Genomic DNA, 16,298 nt, shown 5'->3' on the forward strand with positions numbered 1-16,298 from the left:
GAGGAACCTTGTTCAGCAGGGAGTCTGCTTGTCCCTCTCCCCCTGCCCTGCTTGTGCTCTGTCTCTTTCAGTCTCTCTCTCAAATAAATAAAATCTTAAAAAAAAAAAAAAAAAGTGGCTACCCCTATTGAGGGAATACAAATTCTACTTTAAATTTTATACCCTTCAGGGCACCCAGGCTCTAAAGTGGAAGGCTCAGTAGGTTGGCCTGAGTCGGTTCCACTTGGATCATGAGCTTGGGGTCCTGAGATTGAGTCCCATGTTGGGCTCCCTGCTCAGCAGGGAATCTGCCTCTTCCTCTCCCTCTGCCCCTCCATTCCATTCATGTGAGCTCTCTGGCTCTCTCTCTCTCAAATAAATAAATAAAATCACTTTAAAAATCTTGGGACGCCTGGGTGGCTCAGTTGGTTAAGCAGCTGCCTTCGGCTCAGGTCATGATCCCAGCGTCCTGGGATGAGTCCCACATCGGGCTCCTTGCTCGGCAGGGAGCCTGCTTCTCCCTCTGCCTCTGCCTGCCAGTGCTTGCTCTCTCCCCCCCTCTCTCTGATAAATAAATAAAATCTTAAAAAAAAAAATAAAAATAAAAATCTTTAATAAATTTTATACTCTTCTATACTATTTCAATTATTAAACTATGTCTATATCTTAGCAATATAATCCCTATAAAGTTCAATTTTTTAAAAGAAATCTTAGTATTTTACCATGAATTCAAGGGCAAAGGCTGGGTATGGCATTTTTTTAAGTACACGTTATACACTCAAAAAATGTTTATGGATGAATGAGGTAGCTGATGAACAGAAGAGTAGGCAAATATAGGCATTAACTAATGTAACAATTAGCTTTGAAAGTATAAAGAATTTCTAGAGTATGCAGAAAGCTGAGGTGGGTTTCTGGCTAGTTCTAGGGGTGGCAATAGGTACATGGTTCTAGGGGTAGCAATATAGCAAAGGCTGGTTACGTTCTGAGAAACAGGAGCACTGACCTGGGCATGGGAGAGTTCCCCAGTTTGGCTACAAGCCTGCTCCCAACATCTTTCTGCTTCCATCTCAACCAGGAGGACCAGGATCTGTGACACCCGCCCTCCCCTTGAGAGGAACAACAGAGGTAAAAGAGGTCTGCCTCCAGGTGGAACAAGTGCAAGAAGAAAAGAGACAGAGAACAGTTCTTACAGATTTATTACCATCTATCTGCTGCTTCTTTGGCTTTTGCTCTACCAAGTAAATACACATGCTCGAATACTCAACAGAGAACTGAGGACTGGTCTAAACACAAAGATGACAGGTAATTGGTAGAAAGTCAGGAGCCCCAACAGCCTACTCCTCTCCTATCCTGCTATCTGATGCAGCCGTACTCAGGTGCCTAGGAAGAAGAAATAATACATGAAGAGGACCCTTAAAAAGAGCTTCCCAAAAGGGGTGCCTGGGTGGCTCGGTCGGTAAAGTGGCCGACTCTTGATTTCAGCTCAAGTCATGATCTCAGAGTCCTGGGATCGAGCCCCACATCAGGCTCTGGGCTCAGCAGGGAGTCTGTTGAAATTCTCTCTCCCTCTCCCTCTGCCCCTTCCCCTGCTCACTCATATGCGTTCTCTGTCAAATAAATTTTTTAAAAAAGGAAGGCGCCCCAGCTTCCTTCCCAGCTCTGCCACAGAGAAGTTAATTACTTGTTGCATCAGCACTGTCAGAATCATCCTAGGGAAAGAAAAAAAAAAGACAAAAGCACCTGTAGAATCTGCAAAGCACGAGCATTTGTGTTTATCAACTCTTCTCACTCCTTCCTGCTCTCCAAGTTTTCTTTTGTGATTTTCTAAATCACACAACGTCCTGGCAGGCTAACAGAGAAGGGTTTATACTTTGGAAAATAAAATCAACCCCTGGTGTTCAGTAAACAGTGCTGTGTCAAGCATCATTTGGTTTCAGAATTCCAATTCATGCCACTGCTCCCGACAGCTGTAAAGACAGTCCAGGGGGCCAGGTTGGCTCTAGGATAGAGAAGCAAAAGGGAGACGGGAGGGTGGAGGGTCTTGCTTTGTTGGGGTTTTCTACAGCCTGGAGAACATTCAATTTCCTGTGTCAAATTCAAATTTGGCTGCCATGCACTGAGATCTACTGTGTGCTAGAGAACAGGACAAGAGCTTTCTAGTATCTCAATTTTTAAGCACTAAAAGGAAACTGAAGGGTCGAGAGGCAGTCTTTACTTACATCCAGGTCATCCATGCCAGGGGGAGGTCTCTTGGTGTTGACCTTCTTCAAAAGCTAGTGGAAAGAGAAAAGCAATTACGAGAGAAAAGAAGGGCAGCGGGAGAGCAACCTGTATATTGATGGGCCGCAGGAGAATCTCCCAGTCAAAAAACTGCCCCATCTTTACAGCACCTAACACATCACCAGAACAAATTGGAGAAAATAGATCCCCTTTTCATTTATTTTTATTTTTATTTAACATTTTATTGTATTTTTTAAAGATTTTCTTTATTTATTTGACAGAGACCACAAGTAGGTGGGAGGCAAGCAGAGGTTGGGGGAAGGGAAGCAGGCTCCCTGCTGAGCAGAGAGCCTGATGCTGGGCTCAATCCCAGGACCCAGGACCAGAGATCATGACCTGAGCTGAAGGCAGAGGCTTAACCCTCTGAGGCACTCAGGCGCCCCTAACATTTTATTTATTTATTTATTTATTTATTTATTTATTTTTAAGATTTTTTTTATTTTTATTTATTTGTCATAGAGAAGCGAGAGCAAGCACAGGCAGACAGAGTGGCAGGCAGAGGCAGAGGGAGAAGCAGGCTCCCTGCCAAGCAAGGAGCCCGATGTGGGACTCGATCCCAGGACGCTGGGAGCATGACCTGAGCCGAAGGCAGCCGCTTAACCAACTGAGCCACCCAGGCGTCCCCTAACATTTTATTTTTATGTAACACCTGATATGAGGCTCAAACTCACAATCCTGAGATCAAGAGCTGATGTACGTTCCACCAACTGAACCAACCAGGCGCCCCCGATCCCCTTTTTAAAAGGAAGTTGAGGGGCGCCTGGTAACTAGTGAGTGAACGCATATATGTGGTCTCACTAGTACTCCTTTGTCTCATCCTACTGAATAAACATTGCCCACAACATGTAAAGAATATGAGCACCAATGAGGGGAGTTCGTGTATATCTGTCTAGCCCTGATGACCCTGATGACAGTCCTCCAGAGAAATGGGTCCAGGGAGACACAGAGAATGAGCAGGAGGGGCAGAAAACGGTATTACCTCTGCATAATGCTCCACCTGAGCCAGCTCCACCTCTTCATCCCCTTCCCAGTCCCTCCAGTTATCAAAGTCCACAGACAACCACACTGGCTGCAAGAGGAAAGTGCAGACCGTCACTGGGGAAGCGCAGTGTCATTAGGGAAGTGCAGAAGCGGGGGAAGAGCATAGCCGTGTGTACAGAGCATGCGAGCATGCGTGGGGCAAAGAAGGTCAAGGTGGGGCGCTGTCTTCCCAAAAGCGCCTCCTGGACTACTCTCTCTCTAGAATGCCGTCATCATCATCCACAAAGATTTGCCAGGAACCTACTAAGTCCCACGCACAAGGCCAGGCATTGTAGGGGACAGAAAAGCGTAGAAATTCCACCCTCCAGAAGCCGAGTGACTAAAGAGGTCAGTAATACATCTGGAAAGAGAACTGAGTCATAAAGTACCTAGGAGTCAACCAAGCAAGACCGACAAGATGCATTGCCTGGAGTCGGAAGAAAACCCTTGGAGACCTGTGTTCCAAGTTCCTACACTTAGATAGGAAGTTATTTCCTCATTAATTTAACAGCTACTTATTGAACACATACTATGTCCCAGACTCTGAGCTTGGCATCGGGATTATTCAAATTTTTTTATATATAGCCCCAGCCATCACGAAGGAAGTGGGGAAGGGAAATCTAAATAAATCATTATAACACGGTGTGGAAAGTGTGGTGGGCGCTTACACAGGGGATACTGTGGAAACCAGACAGGAGCTATAGGAACCTAGGCTTCTTAGAGTAGCTGGGACTCAAAGGATGAGCCAGGGCTGGGTGGGCACAGGTACTGACTATGGAGACTCTCCAGGAAGAAGACACAGCTTGAGCAAAGGTAAATTAGTGAGAAATAGCCTGGTGTGTGGCCAAAGAGCTGCAGGCCATTTGCTACGGCTGAAATGTGAAGTTTAAGGCAATGGCTAATGGGATATAATGCTACAGAAGGGAAGAGTAGCCAGGTCATGAGCTTATATGTCATGCTATAGTGTTTGGATTTCAACCTAAAGATCAAATGCCTGAAAGAGTTAGGGAACTAATGAAAAGGATTAAAGTGCCGTGGTGCGCATGCTCCGTTTAAAGCTCCATCTCAAGTCATTTGAGAATTTATTTAAAAAAAAAATTTTCTTTTAAGATTTATTTATTTGACAGACAGAGATCACAAGTAGGCAGAGAGGCAGGCAGAGAGAGAGAGGGAGGGAAGCAGGCTTCCCACTGAGCAGAGACCCCAATGTGGGGCTCGATCCCAGGACCCTGAGATCATGGCCTGAGTCAAAGGCAGAGACTTAACCCACTGAGCCACCCAGGCGCCCCCATAATTTATTTATTTTTTTTAAGTAATCTCTGCACATGGGGCTTGAACTCACAGCCCTGAGATCAAGAGCCATGTGTTCTACCGACTGAGCCAGCTAGGCACCCCTGGCATTTGGGAATTTAGACCAGTGTGATCACAGTCTCCACTTTCTAAGAAAAGCTGATAATCTGGAGTTTTACATGAAATCTCCACATTTTTATAGGTCAGCAACTAATCAAAACTAAATGTCAATCACCAATCAACATAATTTGTAAATACTGTGAAGACTACGAAAACAAATCTGAGAGCCAGATCAGTCAGGAGATAGCCAATTTTCAACTTTTAGCGGGGAAGAAGTCACTGGAGGGTCTTAGGTGGAAGAGTAACATGGTCAAATGGATGTTTTAGACCATGCTGGGAGCAATGCCAAGGATGGATTGAGGGTGGGGCTGAAAATATGCACTGAGCCTCACCCAATGATGGACGAGGCCTGAATTCGGAAAAGATCAAGTAAAAGATCAAGAACTATTTAGGAAGTCAAATAGGGCTTTTGAGTGATTGAATGTTGGTGGGAAGGAGCCAAGGGTGATTCCCTGACTTATGTCCCCCGGTACAGAGATAGCACAGGAGAAAGAGCAGGCCATTCCCCACACACCTACCTTGATATCCTCTTTGGTGAGTCGGGGCCAGGCCACCTTTTCCTTCCATTTCCTCACAAAGCAAGTAATGGAGCGACCAGAGCGCTTATCCTGGGAGTCCTGCCAGATAGAGAGCCTCATTCATAGGATGTGAGGTTTAGAATGAATCTCCCAATTTTCCAGGCAGTCTTTCCATCCAGACATACTGTCCCACCCCACAATTAATTACCTTGGAGTTCACCTTAGCATAGAATTCAATCTCATTGTACAACTCCACTCCATCGGCATTCTTGCAGCTGAGGAGACAATGGAGCCTAGGAAATGCCGGAGGCTGAGCGTGGGGGCATCAGGTGAAGGGACAGGTTCCTGGAAACCAGGACCTTCAAAGAGGAGTGCTGTTACCTGAACACAATACGGTGGTCTTCGATGAGCACATGGACATCGGTGCTGTCCTCAACACAAAACTCCATGAACACGTACTTGGGCCTGTCGTACCACAGCGTCCGGGCATGCTGCCTGCAGAGGAGTTGCGGTGGGGCTTCATAGGAGTGGGAGAGGGAAGACTGAGGGCATTTGGGAAAGGCGGAAGGAAGGGAAAATTTAGGGACGTTTTATGCTATGGCCCTGTCATAGTGGAGCTAAATGAGACTTAAGGGGGTGAAAGGGGAGTGATGGGAGTTGGGGGGGGGGGGGGGACGTGTGGAGTGAGGGTGAACCTGGGGAGAATCCAGACTGCCAGAGTTGTGAGGGAGAGGGTTATGGAGCACATTCCTAAGCCCCAAAATTACAGAGACCTGGAATATGGAGTTTCCATGGGACCTCGCAAGGACCAGAGCGCCCAGAAAATGTGGGACAAGGAATCTCCAAGGAAAAGTTAACACTCACCTTGCCATGGCGGCTCTCCGCTACCCAGTGGCGCTTGGACTCTGAGCCAGGGACTACTATCTTTAGATCCTTGGGACGCCCCTAGCAGCTGGCTCTCCTTATATGGTCGGGGAAGGCTTTAGAGGAAGGGGGAACATGGCCCTACAGCCAAGGGATCTGCACTCCGGAGAGACTCTGGAAGAGCAAAATTCCGACAGCCCTTCACATTGCTCAGGGTCTCCAGAAACGGACAGATTAGGAACAGACGACCCACCGGCGGGGAACCAGCACAACGGCCACACTAGATGCACACTGAATGACTTGTCCCTGATTTCATTCATCTGTTTCTCCAAAGCACAGTGCATTCAGCGTCTGATTCACAGTAGGAGCTCAATAAAAAAATTATTGGCCCGAATTAAATCCCCTGGGAAGGCCCGCCCCACCCCGTGACGGAGAACTGTTTGACGTAGAGCCCCGCCCATCAGCTCCTTCGGGTTTCCCAGACAGCGCGCCGTTGCCATGGCAGTGAGGGGGCGCGGCTGACGTGCGGCGGCGTTTCCGGAAAGATGGCGGCCGTCGAAGCGGCTGCGGAGCCGGTAACGGTGGTGGCAGCTGTTAGTCCAAAGGCGAAGAACGAAGAGGAGGAGGAAGAGGAGTCGCTGCCACCGTGCGAGGCCGTGCGCTGGGCCCCCGTGGGGGCAGTGGCGGAGGCCGCGCCTGGGACGGCTGCGTTCTCGGAAGAGGCGGCGTCTGAGGAGCCCGGCGCGGCCCCAGGTTCCCCTCCGGACTCGCCCGGCCGGACGCTGAGGCGTCTGCGGGCCGAGCGGCGGCGGCTGGACTCGGCACTGCTCGCGCTGTCCTCGCACTTCGCGCAAGTGCAGTTCCGCCTGCGCCAGGTGGTGCGCGGGGCTCCCGCGGAGCAGCAGCGCCTCCTGCGCGAGCTCGAAGACTTCGCGTTCCGCGGCTGCCCTCACGTCCTGGGTTATGGGGGACCCGAGGACCCCGCCAGCGACGATGGCGATGGACTGCCAGGGGACCGGCCACGATTGCGGGGCGAGAACCAGGTGAGCAGCTGGGGCCGGACCCCGAGAGACTTGGGAATAGGAGGTTGGGTGGCTGGCGGCGATGCTGACCGGGATGGAGGTAGCAGTGGTGAGAAGCCGGCTGGACTGGGTGAGTACTACGCGCGTGCGAGACGAGGGGGTGAGACGGTGTGTGAGTCCTGCTGTGAGGGGCAAGGTGACAGAGAGGTCTGGGAACCTGATGGCGAGGGGTGTCCATCTAAGGAAAGAGATGCAGACGCGGTGACGTGCGGGACCGAGGAGTGGTGAGCGGAGAGTATTCAGACGGGAGCAGTAACCAACCAAAGCACTGCTGCTCCCGCTCACCTTGCCGTTGCCTCGTGATACACCGAAGACCCGAAAACATTTGCTGATAAGTACCCCGACCTGGGGTTGAGAACACTGGTTAATGTAGTGTAAGTGAATTGGAATCCTTGGAAAGTTAGATCTGCTGCCTGTTCTGCTTCCCTGGAATCTGGAAAACACCTTTGATTTTTTGACTTTGTGTAGGTGGGAGCTTTGGTGAACAGGGGATCACTAAATAACCGAAAGAAACACCACTCCTGATTATATACATTTCCTAATGCCGGTATTTTAAACCACCTTGCCCATCCTGCCTAATAACTAGATATCATAAATGAAGCCCCTTTACTGACCGTGATGAGATGTACTCAGTTAGCCTTCAGTGAGTAATGAGAGTCTGTATGCCAGGCCAAGAGAACATTTCCTTGCAGTCTTTGACTCTCAAAGTGCACGGTTGCGGATAGCTTGTTGGAGGTGTTCAAGAGACTTGCTGTCTTCCACCTTTTCGTTCTTCAAGTTACAATCCATTTATGCCTTTCTTCCCACTTAAGTTAGTTTTAACCAAGAAGACTTATCAGTAGCAGATATTGACTTGTTTATTTTAATCTGAAATGTTTCCAGTGTAATCCTGTGTTTACTGTTCCACCCTTCTCTCCACATACCCACAGCTTTCCCCCCATTCTTTCTCCTTGGGCTGGCTAGACAGCTTCTTCTAGTCAGAGCTCATTTTTTGGATTATGTTGCTCTGTACCTGTTTTATGTGTATTAGGAGCTTACCTTGTGCCAAGACATGGTGCTAGGCATTAGGGGTGCAAAGTCAAGGCCTTTGCCCTAGAATGAGTTCATTGACTGGGGGACAGAATCCTCAACAAAGAATTGCAGTGCGAAATAATCTAGAGAAGTGTGTAACCAACGCAGAGCAAGAAATGGTCAGCTTTTCCTAGGGAGATCTAGGAAACCTGAAGGATAGTTAGGTCCTCCCACAACAGGTTTCTAAGAAACCACAGCACATGGGGCACTTGGGTGGCTCAGTGGGTTAAAGCCTCTGCCTTCGGCTCGGGTCGTGATCCCAGGGTCCTGGGATCGAGCCCCGCATGGGGCTCTCTGCTTGGCAGGGAGCCTGCTTCCTCCTCTCTCTCTCTCTGCCTGCCTCTCTGCCTACTTGTGATCTCTGTCTGTCAAATAAATAAATAAAATCTTAAAAAAAAAAAAAAAACACAGCACAGAAAAGTTTGGGGAGGAAGTATCCTGAGAAAAGGCTTGTTTTCATATTGATTAAAGCTAAAGCAAGAGGACTGCTTTTTAAATAGCTTTAACGAGGGGTGCCTTGGTGGCTCAGTGGGTTAAAGCTTCTGCCTTCAGCTCAGGTCATGATCCCAGGGTCCTGGAATGGAGCCCCGCATTGGGCTTGCTGCTCAGCGAGAATCCTGTGTCCCCCTCTCCCACTTCTCTTGCTTCTGTTCCCTCTCTTGCCGTGTCTCTCTGTCAGATAAATAAATAAAATCTTTAAAAATAATAATAAATAGCTTGAACAAAAAGTTAATTTGTTGTTGTTTTTTTTTTTAAGATTTTATTTATTTATTTGACAGAGAGAAATCACAAGTAGGCAGAGAGGCAGTCAGAGAGAGAGAGAGAGGGAAGCAGGCTCCCCGCTGAGCAGAGAGCCCGATGTCGGACTCGATCCCAGGACCCTGAGATCATGACCCGAGCCGAAGGCAGCGGCTTAACCCACTGAGCCACCCAGGCGCCTAATTTGTTGTTTTTCATTTATTCTCTCTCATATCTTCTGGAGGGCTTGGTAAGTACCATCTGAAGGTTAAATTTAATATCCTGTAGACTGCTGGTTTAAAATGCAGCCCTATACCTACACAAGATGGGCTAGTTTTGCTTTGGTTTTTTTTTTTTTTTTTTGACACTCAAGAAAGTTAAGGAAGAACTAGTATTTGAGAATACTTCGGCAACATTTTACCACCCTGAAGGGTTTTTAATCATTTAAATGCAGAAACTACCTCATGGCCAACAGAAGAGAAAGGAATCACCTGTGGGGGAAACTTACCGGATAAATTTTTTGTTATTTTTTAAACATAGTTGCCTTCCCACTCCTATTACTTGGCTTTTGGATTTTATTTTTCCACTGCCCCAAGCACCCGCTTTAATTATTTTGATTTTGCAGAAGTCTATAATGCACTGGAGGACTTTAGAGCCTTAAAAAAAACGGTTATGAGTTATAAATCCTTTCTCTACACCCTTATCTCTAGATTCCCTTGCAAAATTTGGCTGTGGGAAGTATTTAGAAGTTGATCTGTGGTAATTGGCTGTGGAGAATGGCATGTTTAGCTCCTGGGAGGCTATCTTGGCTAAGATAAGTTTGTCTCAGTCCTAACTAGACATTTGGTTGAGGGGGGAAAGGCTATCTTAACAAAAGGCTCCGTTGTATTCATATTCTATTTCTGACAGGGACAAACACTTTCTTAAAGAAAACACATTTAGTAAATTACCCTGGAGGAAATCTTTGTTCTCATTTGTTTTTGGTTTGGGTTTGTTGTTGTTGTTGTTGTTGTTTTTTAAAGATTTTATTTATTTATCCGTCAGAGAGCGAGCACAGGCAGACAGAATGGCAGGCAGAGGCAGAGGGAGAAGCAGGCTCCCTGCCAAGCAAGGAGCCCGATGTGGGACTCGATCCCAGGATGCTGGGATCATGACCTGAGCCGAAGGCAGCCGCTTAACCAACTGAGCCACCCAGGCGTCCCAACAGAAGTATTTTCTTGTTTTAGAGTGAGCAGGAAAAATGGGAACACCTGGTTGGGATTATTTGGAAACATTTTATGTTTCACGGGTCATTTTTAGCTTGAGAAGATTCTTAATGTGCCCGGATTTTTTCCTTGTCCTGTGAGATAGACCTAAGTATTTTCTTGTCTTAGAGTGAACAGGAAAAACGGGAACGTCTGGAAACGCAAAGGGAGAAGCAGAAGGAACTTATACTACAGCTCAAAACCCAACTAGATGACCTGGAAACGTTTGCTTATCAAGAGGGCAATTACGACTCCCTGCCGCAGTCCGTGGTCTTGGAAAGACAGCGGGTGAGCAGACACCAGAGCCGCCTTCACCACTACCTGAGGTTACCTGGTCCCTTCCAGAGCTCACAGGAGCATTCTTTCTTAGCTTGTTTGCCCTTGGCCTTCCTGAGAATCCCTTTGCTGGCCCAAATCAAAGAGAAATGGGACAACCTTTATTCACACATGGAAACACAGGTCCGAAGCTTTATAATATGATAATTGAACTCTTTCCTTTTGGTGGTTATTAGTAATAATAGTAATAACATATAATAATAATAATAATTTTCCATCTGATCATTAAAACACTTCAGCTTAGACACATCCTACAGTGTAAATCAGCTTTTTTCCTCACCACCAGTTGATAAATATTCCATGACTCCAGACTGACTGTAATGCCATATTTATTCAAGCAGCGCTTGGGTAGACAGGTCAGCCTGCCGGCAGAAATACGGCTAGTCTCCCCTACAGACAGGTTTGTCTCTCACTCTGATGTGGCTGTTTCTCTGACTGAGCTGGACTTACACGTTATCTGGATTTCAAACTATCCCAAATATTGTCACTAGGTTATATTTGGTATATAGGGTATATTTGACACACTAAAGTTCAGTAGAGATTTTTGTTTAGTTGCCTAGAGTAGGGCAAGAAGAGAGAAGGAGGACTAGAAACTACAAGAAGTCAGTATTTATTCCCTTGGAGGCCTGGGGGGAGGCTTTTTGGATCATCAGTCTCTTCGGATTATTCACACTGTTGTTGCCCTGAAAGTTGCCTGGCCTGGTAGAAAATTTGCAGTTGAGAATAGCCATTTCTGTCCAAGAGGAACCAAGAGTCCTTGTTGCTACAGGAGAAGTAGCTCTGTCCTCTCACCTTGATCACCAATTGCATTGCTTTCTCTCACAAATTTGGGAGTTCTATCTTTGATTTCCGTTTAAAGGGTCCGCAGCATACTAGCAAATACTCTTCTTCCTAACCCGCTCTCAGAAAATTCCAAAGGCTGTACTCATTGCTTGTGGTCTTGATAGGTGATCATAGATGAATTAATAAAGAAACTGGACATGAATCTGAATGAAGACATCAGCTCACTGTCCACCGACGAGCTCCGGCAGCGTGTGGATGCAGCCGTGGCTCAGATTGTCAACCCAGCCCGAGTGAAAGAGCAGTTGGTTGAGCAGTTGAAAACTCAGATCCGAGACCTCGAGATGTTCATCAACTTCATCCAAGGTCAGAGGAGGGGATGGGGAGAGAAGGGTGGACAGATGTCATAATAATTATATGTAGGGACAACTGGGTGGCTCAGTCCGTTAACCATCTGCTTTTGGCTCAGGTCATGATCTCAGGGTCCTGGGATCGAGCCCCATATCAGGCTCCCTGCTCAGCAGGGAGTCTATTTCTCCCTCTCATCTGTGTACATGTGTCATGTGTGCTTTCTCTCTCTCTCTCAAATAAATAAAATCTTTGAAAAAGAATAATTATACATAATCCACGTACTGGTACCTGAAGGTGCCAGTTCTTGATGTACTTTGTAGGAAGTTTGATCACTCAGTAAAGGAGCCAGCATGGTAGAACGGAAAGAACAGGGATTTCGTTTTATTTATTTATTTTTTTAAGATTTTATTTATTTATTTGACAGAGATCACAAGTAGGCAGAGAGACAGGCAGAGAGAGAGAGGAGGAAGCAGGCTCCCTGCTGAGCAGAGAGCCTGATGCGGGACTCGATCCCAGGACCCTGAGACCATGACCTGAGCCAAAGGCAGCAGCTCAACCCACTGAGCCACCCAGGCGCCATCGTTTTATTTTTTTGAAAGATTTTATTTTTAAATAATCTCTACACCCAATGGGGGGGCTCAAACCCACAACTCCAAGATTAAGAGTTGCATGCTCCGCCAACTGAGCCATCCAGGTGCCCCCAAAACATGGATTTTAGAACCAGAGAGTTGCCATTCAAATGCCCCCAAAACATGGATTTTAGAACCAGAGAGTTCAGATCCCAGTTCCACCACTTCCTAGCCTGGGGTTCTTGGGCAGGTTCCTAACTTCCTTAGCCCCACTGTCCTCACCCATGAAAGGGTGATTCATGCCTCCCTCATTCAGCAAATATGTATTGAGCCAGTCACTGTTCCACACAAATCAGATGATATTTGTAAAAAGTCTTACCATGTGGGAGGCACTGGGGAATATTCTTTTTCCTCCACTTTGTAACTGCTGACTACAGATGAAGTGGGAAGCCCGTTGCAGGCAGAGAGCGTGCCCTGTGAGTGCAAGGCCGGTGGGAAGACTGGAAGTGGCTCCACGAGAACAGGTGGCAGCAGACTCCCTCCAGGAAACAGCCAGAGTAAGTATGGTTTCCAGAACAGGCGGGTCTAGAGAGATAAGAAGTAGATTAGTGGCTGCCCAGGGTTTACGGGCTTGGGGAGGATGGGAATGGGAAGTACTACCAGCCTAGGTCTTACAGGGTTGGGGAGAACAGGAATGGGAAATACTAACAGTACAGGGTTTCTTTTTGGGACTCTGGGTGCACAACTCTGTAAATATACTAAAAATCCCTGCTTTGTACGCTTAAATGCATGATTTATGTGGTATATGCTCTATATCTCAATATAGCTCTGATTAACCCAAAACAGTTAAGCCCAGTGACCTCCCGGGTGTCTCTTGGCTTCACGGGGGACCCATACTGTAGCTCAGAAGCAAGACTAGATCTCAGCTCATGACTTGCTGAGTACACTTCTATGCCACTATGGTCCCTGCTGATGAGCCATTGTATTTCCTAAACAGCGAAGGCAGAAGACGTGAAGAAGGTTCAGCAGTCGGGGCTGCGCCTCATGCAGCGTGCGCTGGCCGTACTCCAGATCTTTGCCGTGAGCCAGCTGGGCTGCGCCACGGGCCAGATCCCCCAAACCCTGTGGCAGAGGGGCCAGGCTGATGGGGACTATGCCCCCTTACTGAAGAGGTTAGAGATCTCAGTAGACAGGGTAAGGCAGCTGGCCCTGAGGCACCAGCCACACGACCATGTCATCACCTCTGCCAGCCTCCAGGACCTGTCCCTAGGAGGCAAGGACGAGCTGACCACAGCTGTGCGGAAGGAGCTGACAGTGGCCGTCAGGGACCTGCTGGCCCATGGCCTCTACGCCGCCTCACCAGGGATGAGCCTGGTCATGGCCCCCATCGCCTGTTTGCTGCCGGCCTTCTCCTCAGCCCCCGAGGCCATGCACCCGTGGGAGCTCTTCGTAAAGTACTACCATGCTAAGAACGGCCGCGCTTACGTGGAATCCCCTGCTCGGAAGCTCTCCCAGTCCTTTGCCCTGCCAGTTACAGGAGGCACCGTGGTGACCCCCAAGCAGAGCCTTCTGACAGCCATCCACATGGTGCTGACGGAGCACGACCCTTTTAAACGCAGTGCAGACTCGGAGTTGAAGGCCTTGGTGTGCATGGCTCTGAACGAGCAGCGCCTCGTGTCCTGGGTGAACCTGATCTGCAAGTCAGGGTCCCTCATTGAGCCCCACTACCAGCCCTGGAGCTACATGGCACACACAGGCTTTGAGAGCGCCCTCAACCTGCTCAGTCGCCTCAGCAGCCTCAAGTTCAGCCTCCCCGTGGACCTGGCCGTGCGCCAGCTCAAGAACATCAAAGATGCCTTCTGATGAGAGGGCCCGGCCCTGCGCCAGCACCTTACTCCATGGAGTAGGGGTAGATGGTTAGTCTTTCGGGATAGAAACAGAGGCGGAGGCGGGCTTACAGACAGTCTCCTCAGCCAAGGGACTGCACAGGCTGTTTTCCCCGCCAACTTAGCATCTCCGAGATGCCAGAGACCAACTCATTCAAAGGTTTTGCCCCGGTGTGTGACACGTAGACATGTGTATTTGAGCTGATGCAAAAGAAATCAGTTCTGGCACACAGTCACTGGACCTCCTGATTGTGCCATATCTGCTTTTTACAAAACCCAGGTTGCTCTAACCGTTCTCTTAATGGTGGTTAGTGACATGAGTGAATTGTTGGTCCCGGGAGACACTGAGCTTGAGGCTCCTGTCGGTCGCGCAGGGAGCTGCACTCGTTCGCTTGGAGCAGGTTTGTGAGTCCTCAGGCCAGAATTTAAATTCCTTTATGAGTACCAACACCCCTTTCCTCCTGACCCTGGCTCAGGGGAGGCCGTGTATGCTCCACAGTTGCCTCTCAGACTTGGAGTGGGGAGATCTGGGAACAGCGTTTCTGAGGGAGTTCACCGCAAGTTGATTTCCATATGAGCCCTTTTTTGAGGGTCGGAACTGAAATCTTGTTCTTCACAAGGTGGCCCCCTCTGCCCACAGCAGAGACAATGGTCTTTTGGATTTAGAGCTGGTTATTTATGAGGAACAGCAAACGTTGTTGGTACCACGTCCTCTGGCAAATAACCTTCCCTGTGCACAGGTCCCAGTAGGGCGCTGACACAGTCTTTGAGAAGTAGATATGCCAGAGTTATACCCGAGAGAGAGAGCCCCTGCCTCCCAGGTCGAGTGTGAATGGCGGTTTGCTGTAGTGATCACCAGCAACTCTCCCAGGGTTAGGATTCCACTTGGCCCCGAGGCTGGATGATGGAGGGGGTCTGGTCACGCGGTAAGGACAGCAGTGGGAGTGGGACTACAGCAGATCACTGTTGGCAGACAAGGGACTGAGCATTTCCTCGTAAAACTGACTCGAGTGATCCTGTCTGGTCTTCAGTGTTTTAGCCTGTTGAGTTCATATTTATCATCTAACTTGCTGACTGCTCCGGGACTGACCAAAGATGGGCAAAGCGTATCACTTTCTGGAAAACCAAATAGGATCTCAGTACCGCTGATTCAGCCTTGTTTCACGTGTTCAGTTGCCAGCTGCACTTTGTGTCCGCACTATTACGTAGTGCATTTTAACTTAATTTTTTCAGCGACATGTTATTTAAGATGTAGGATTGATAATTCATGAGAATTAGTCCTTCTGTGTGAAACAGGATAAGTGCAAAATGAGAAAAATGATATATCTGTGGTTGCTAATAAAATCATAATATTTTATGTAGCTTCTCTACAAAGACCTTGGAGACTCCTGGCTTTGATTTATAAGCCTGTCTGTGCATTATGAGCCCATCTGATCCAAACCACTATTTCCTTGGTGATGTCTGGCTCTTGACCTTTCTGCCCCTTCTTGGCCCTCTACCCTGGATCAGCTCAGCTTTGGTGGTGTTCTTTCCCCCAGACATTATCCTCCCGTCTCACCCAGGCCTACAGCCCCGTTCCCCCAGCACACCTCCCCATACGTGCCACTTCAGAAGCTAGCGTTTTTATTTTTTTGTTTTTTAAAGATTTTATTTATTTATTTGACAGAGACACAGCAAGAGAGGGAACACAAGCAGGGGCAGTGGGAGAGGGAGAAGAAGCAGGCTTTCCGTGGAGCCGGGAGCCCGATTTGGGACTCGGTCCCTGCACCCTGGGATCATGTCCTGAGCCGAAGGCAGATGCTTGATGACTGAGCCACCCAGGCACCCCTATTTTTATTTTTAAAGATCAATTAATTTACTTATTAGAGAGCATGGTGGGTGGGGGCAGAGAGAGAGGGAGATCCTCCAGCAGACTCTCTGCTGAGCACAGAGCCGGACAGGGGGCTCAGTCTTATGACCCTGAGATCATAACCCAAGCTGAAACCAAGAGTCAGACACCCAACCAGCTGCTCCACCCAGGTGCCCCATAAGTCATCCCAATTTAATTCTCACTACTTGTAAGGCAGGACAATATTCTCCTGATTAAATTGAGTAAATTGAAGTTAAACATTTCATCCAGGTTTATGGAATGGAAGAGCTGAGATTTGAATTCAAGTTGCCCGAATCCAAA

General features: G+C 48.2%; 2 protein-coding genes across 10 annotated transcripts; one reads left to right on the forward strand and one right to left on the reverse strand.

Annotated features, from left to right (window-relative positions):
• Positions 1–1,157: 1,157 nt before the first annotated feature.
• PTGES3L (prostaglandin E synthase 3 like) lies at positions 1,158–6,589 on the reverse strand. 9 transcript variants are annotated; one of them, XM_013045993.2, is made up of 8 exons: positions 6,072–6,589; positions 5,589–5,702; positions 5,416–5,500; positions 5,208–5,306; positions 3,239–3,328; positions 2,199–2,252; positions 1,661–1,688; positions 1,158–1,359 (listed from the first exon to the last, which is right to left on the reverse strand). In XM_013045993.2, exons 1-8 carry the CDS (start codon positions 6,077–6,079, stop codon positions 1,352–1,354), a joined length of 486 nt encoding a protein of 161 aa, XP_012901447.1. In that variant the 5' UTR covers positions 6,080–6,589; the 3' UTR covers positions 1,158–1,351. The 9 variants fall into 9 exon arrangements, with proteins under 9 accessions (XP_012901447.1, XP_044936676.1, XP_012901448.1 ...); XM_045080741.1 differs by lacking the exon at positions 3,239–3,328; XM_013045994.2 differs by lacking the exon at positions 1,661–1,688.
• RUNDC1 (RUN domain containing 1) lies at positions 6,565–15,502 on the forward strand. The gene is made up of 5 exons (XM_004772626.3): positions 6,565–7,114; positions 10,336–10,494; positions 11,490–11,688; positions 12,680–12,799; positions 13,240–15,502. Exons 1-5 carry the CDS (start codon positions 6,617–6,619, stop codon positions 14,103–14,105), a joined length of 1,842 nt encoding a protein of 613 aa, XP_004772683.1. The 5' UTR covers positions 6,565–6,616; the 3' UTR covers positions 14,106–15,502.
• Positions 15,503–16,298: the final 796 nt, after the last annotated feature.

The sequence above is a fragment of the Mustela putorius genome, unplaced genomic scaffold, assembly GCF_011764305.1.
Source record: "Mustela putorius furo isolate JIRA1106 unplaced genomic scaffold, ASM1176430v1.1 tig00000487_pilon_pilon_pilon, whole genome shotgun sequence".
In the NCBI taxonomy this organism is placed as follows: domain Eukaryota; kingdom Metazoa; phylum Chordata; class Mammalia; order Carnivora; family Mustelidae; genus Mustela; species Mustela putorius.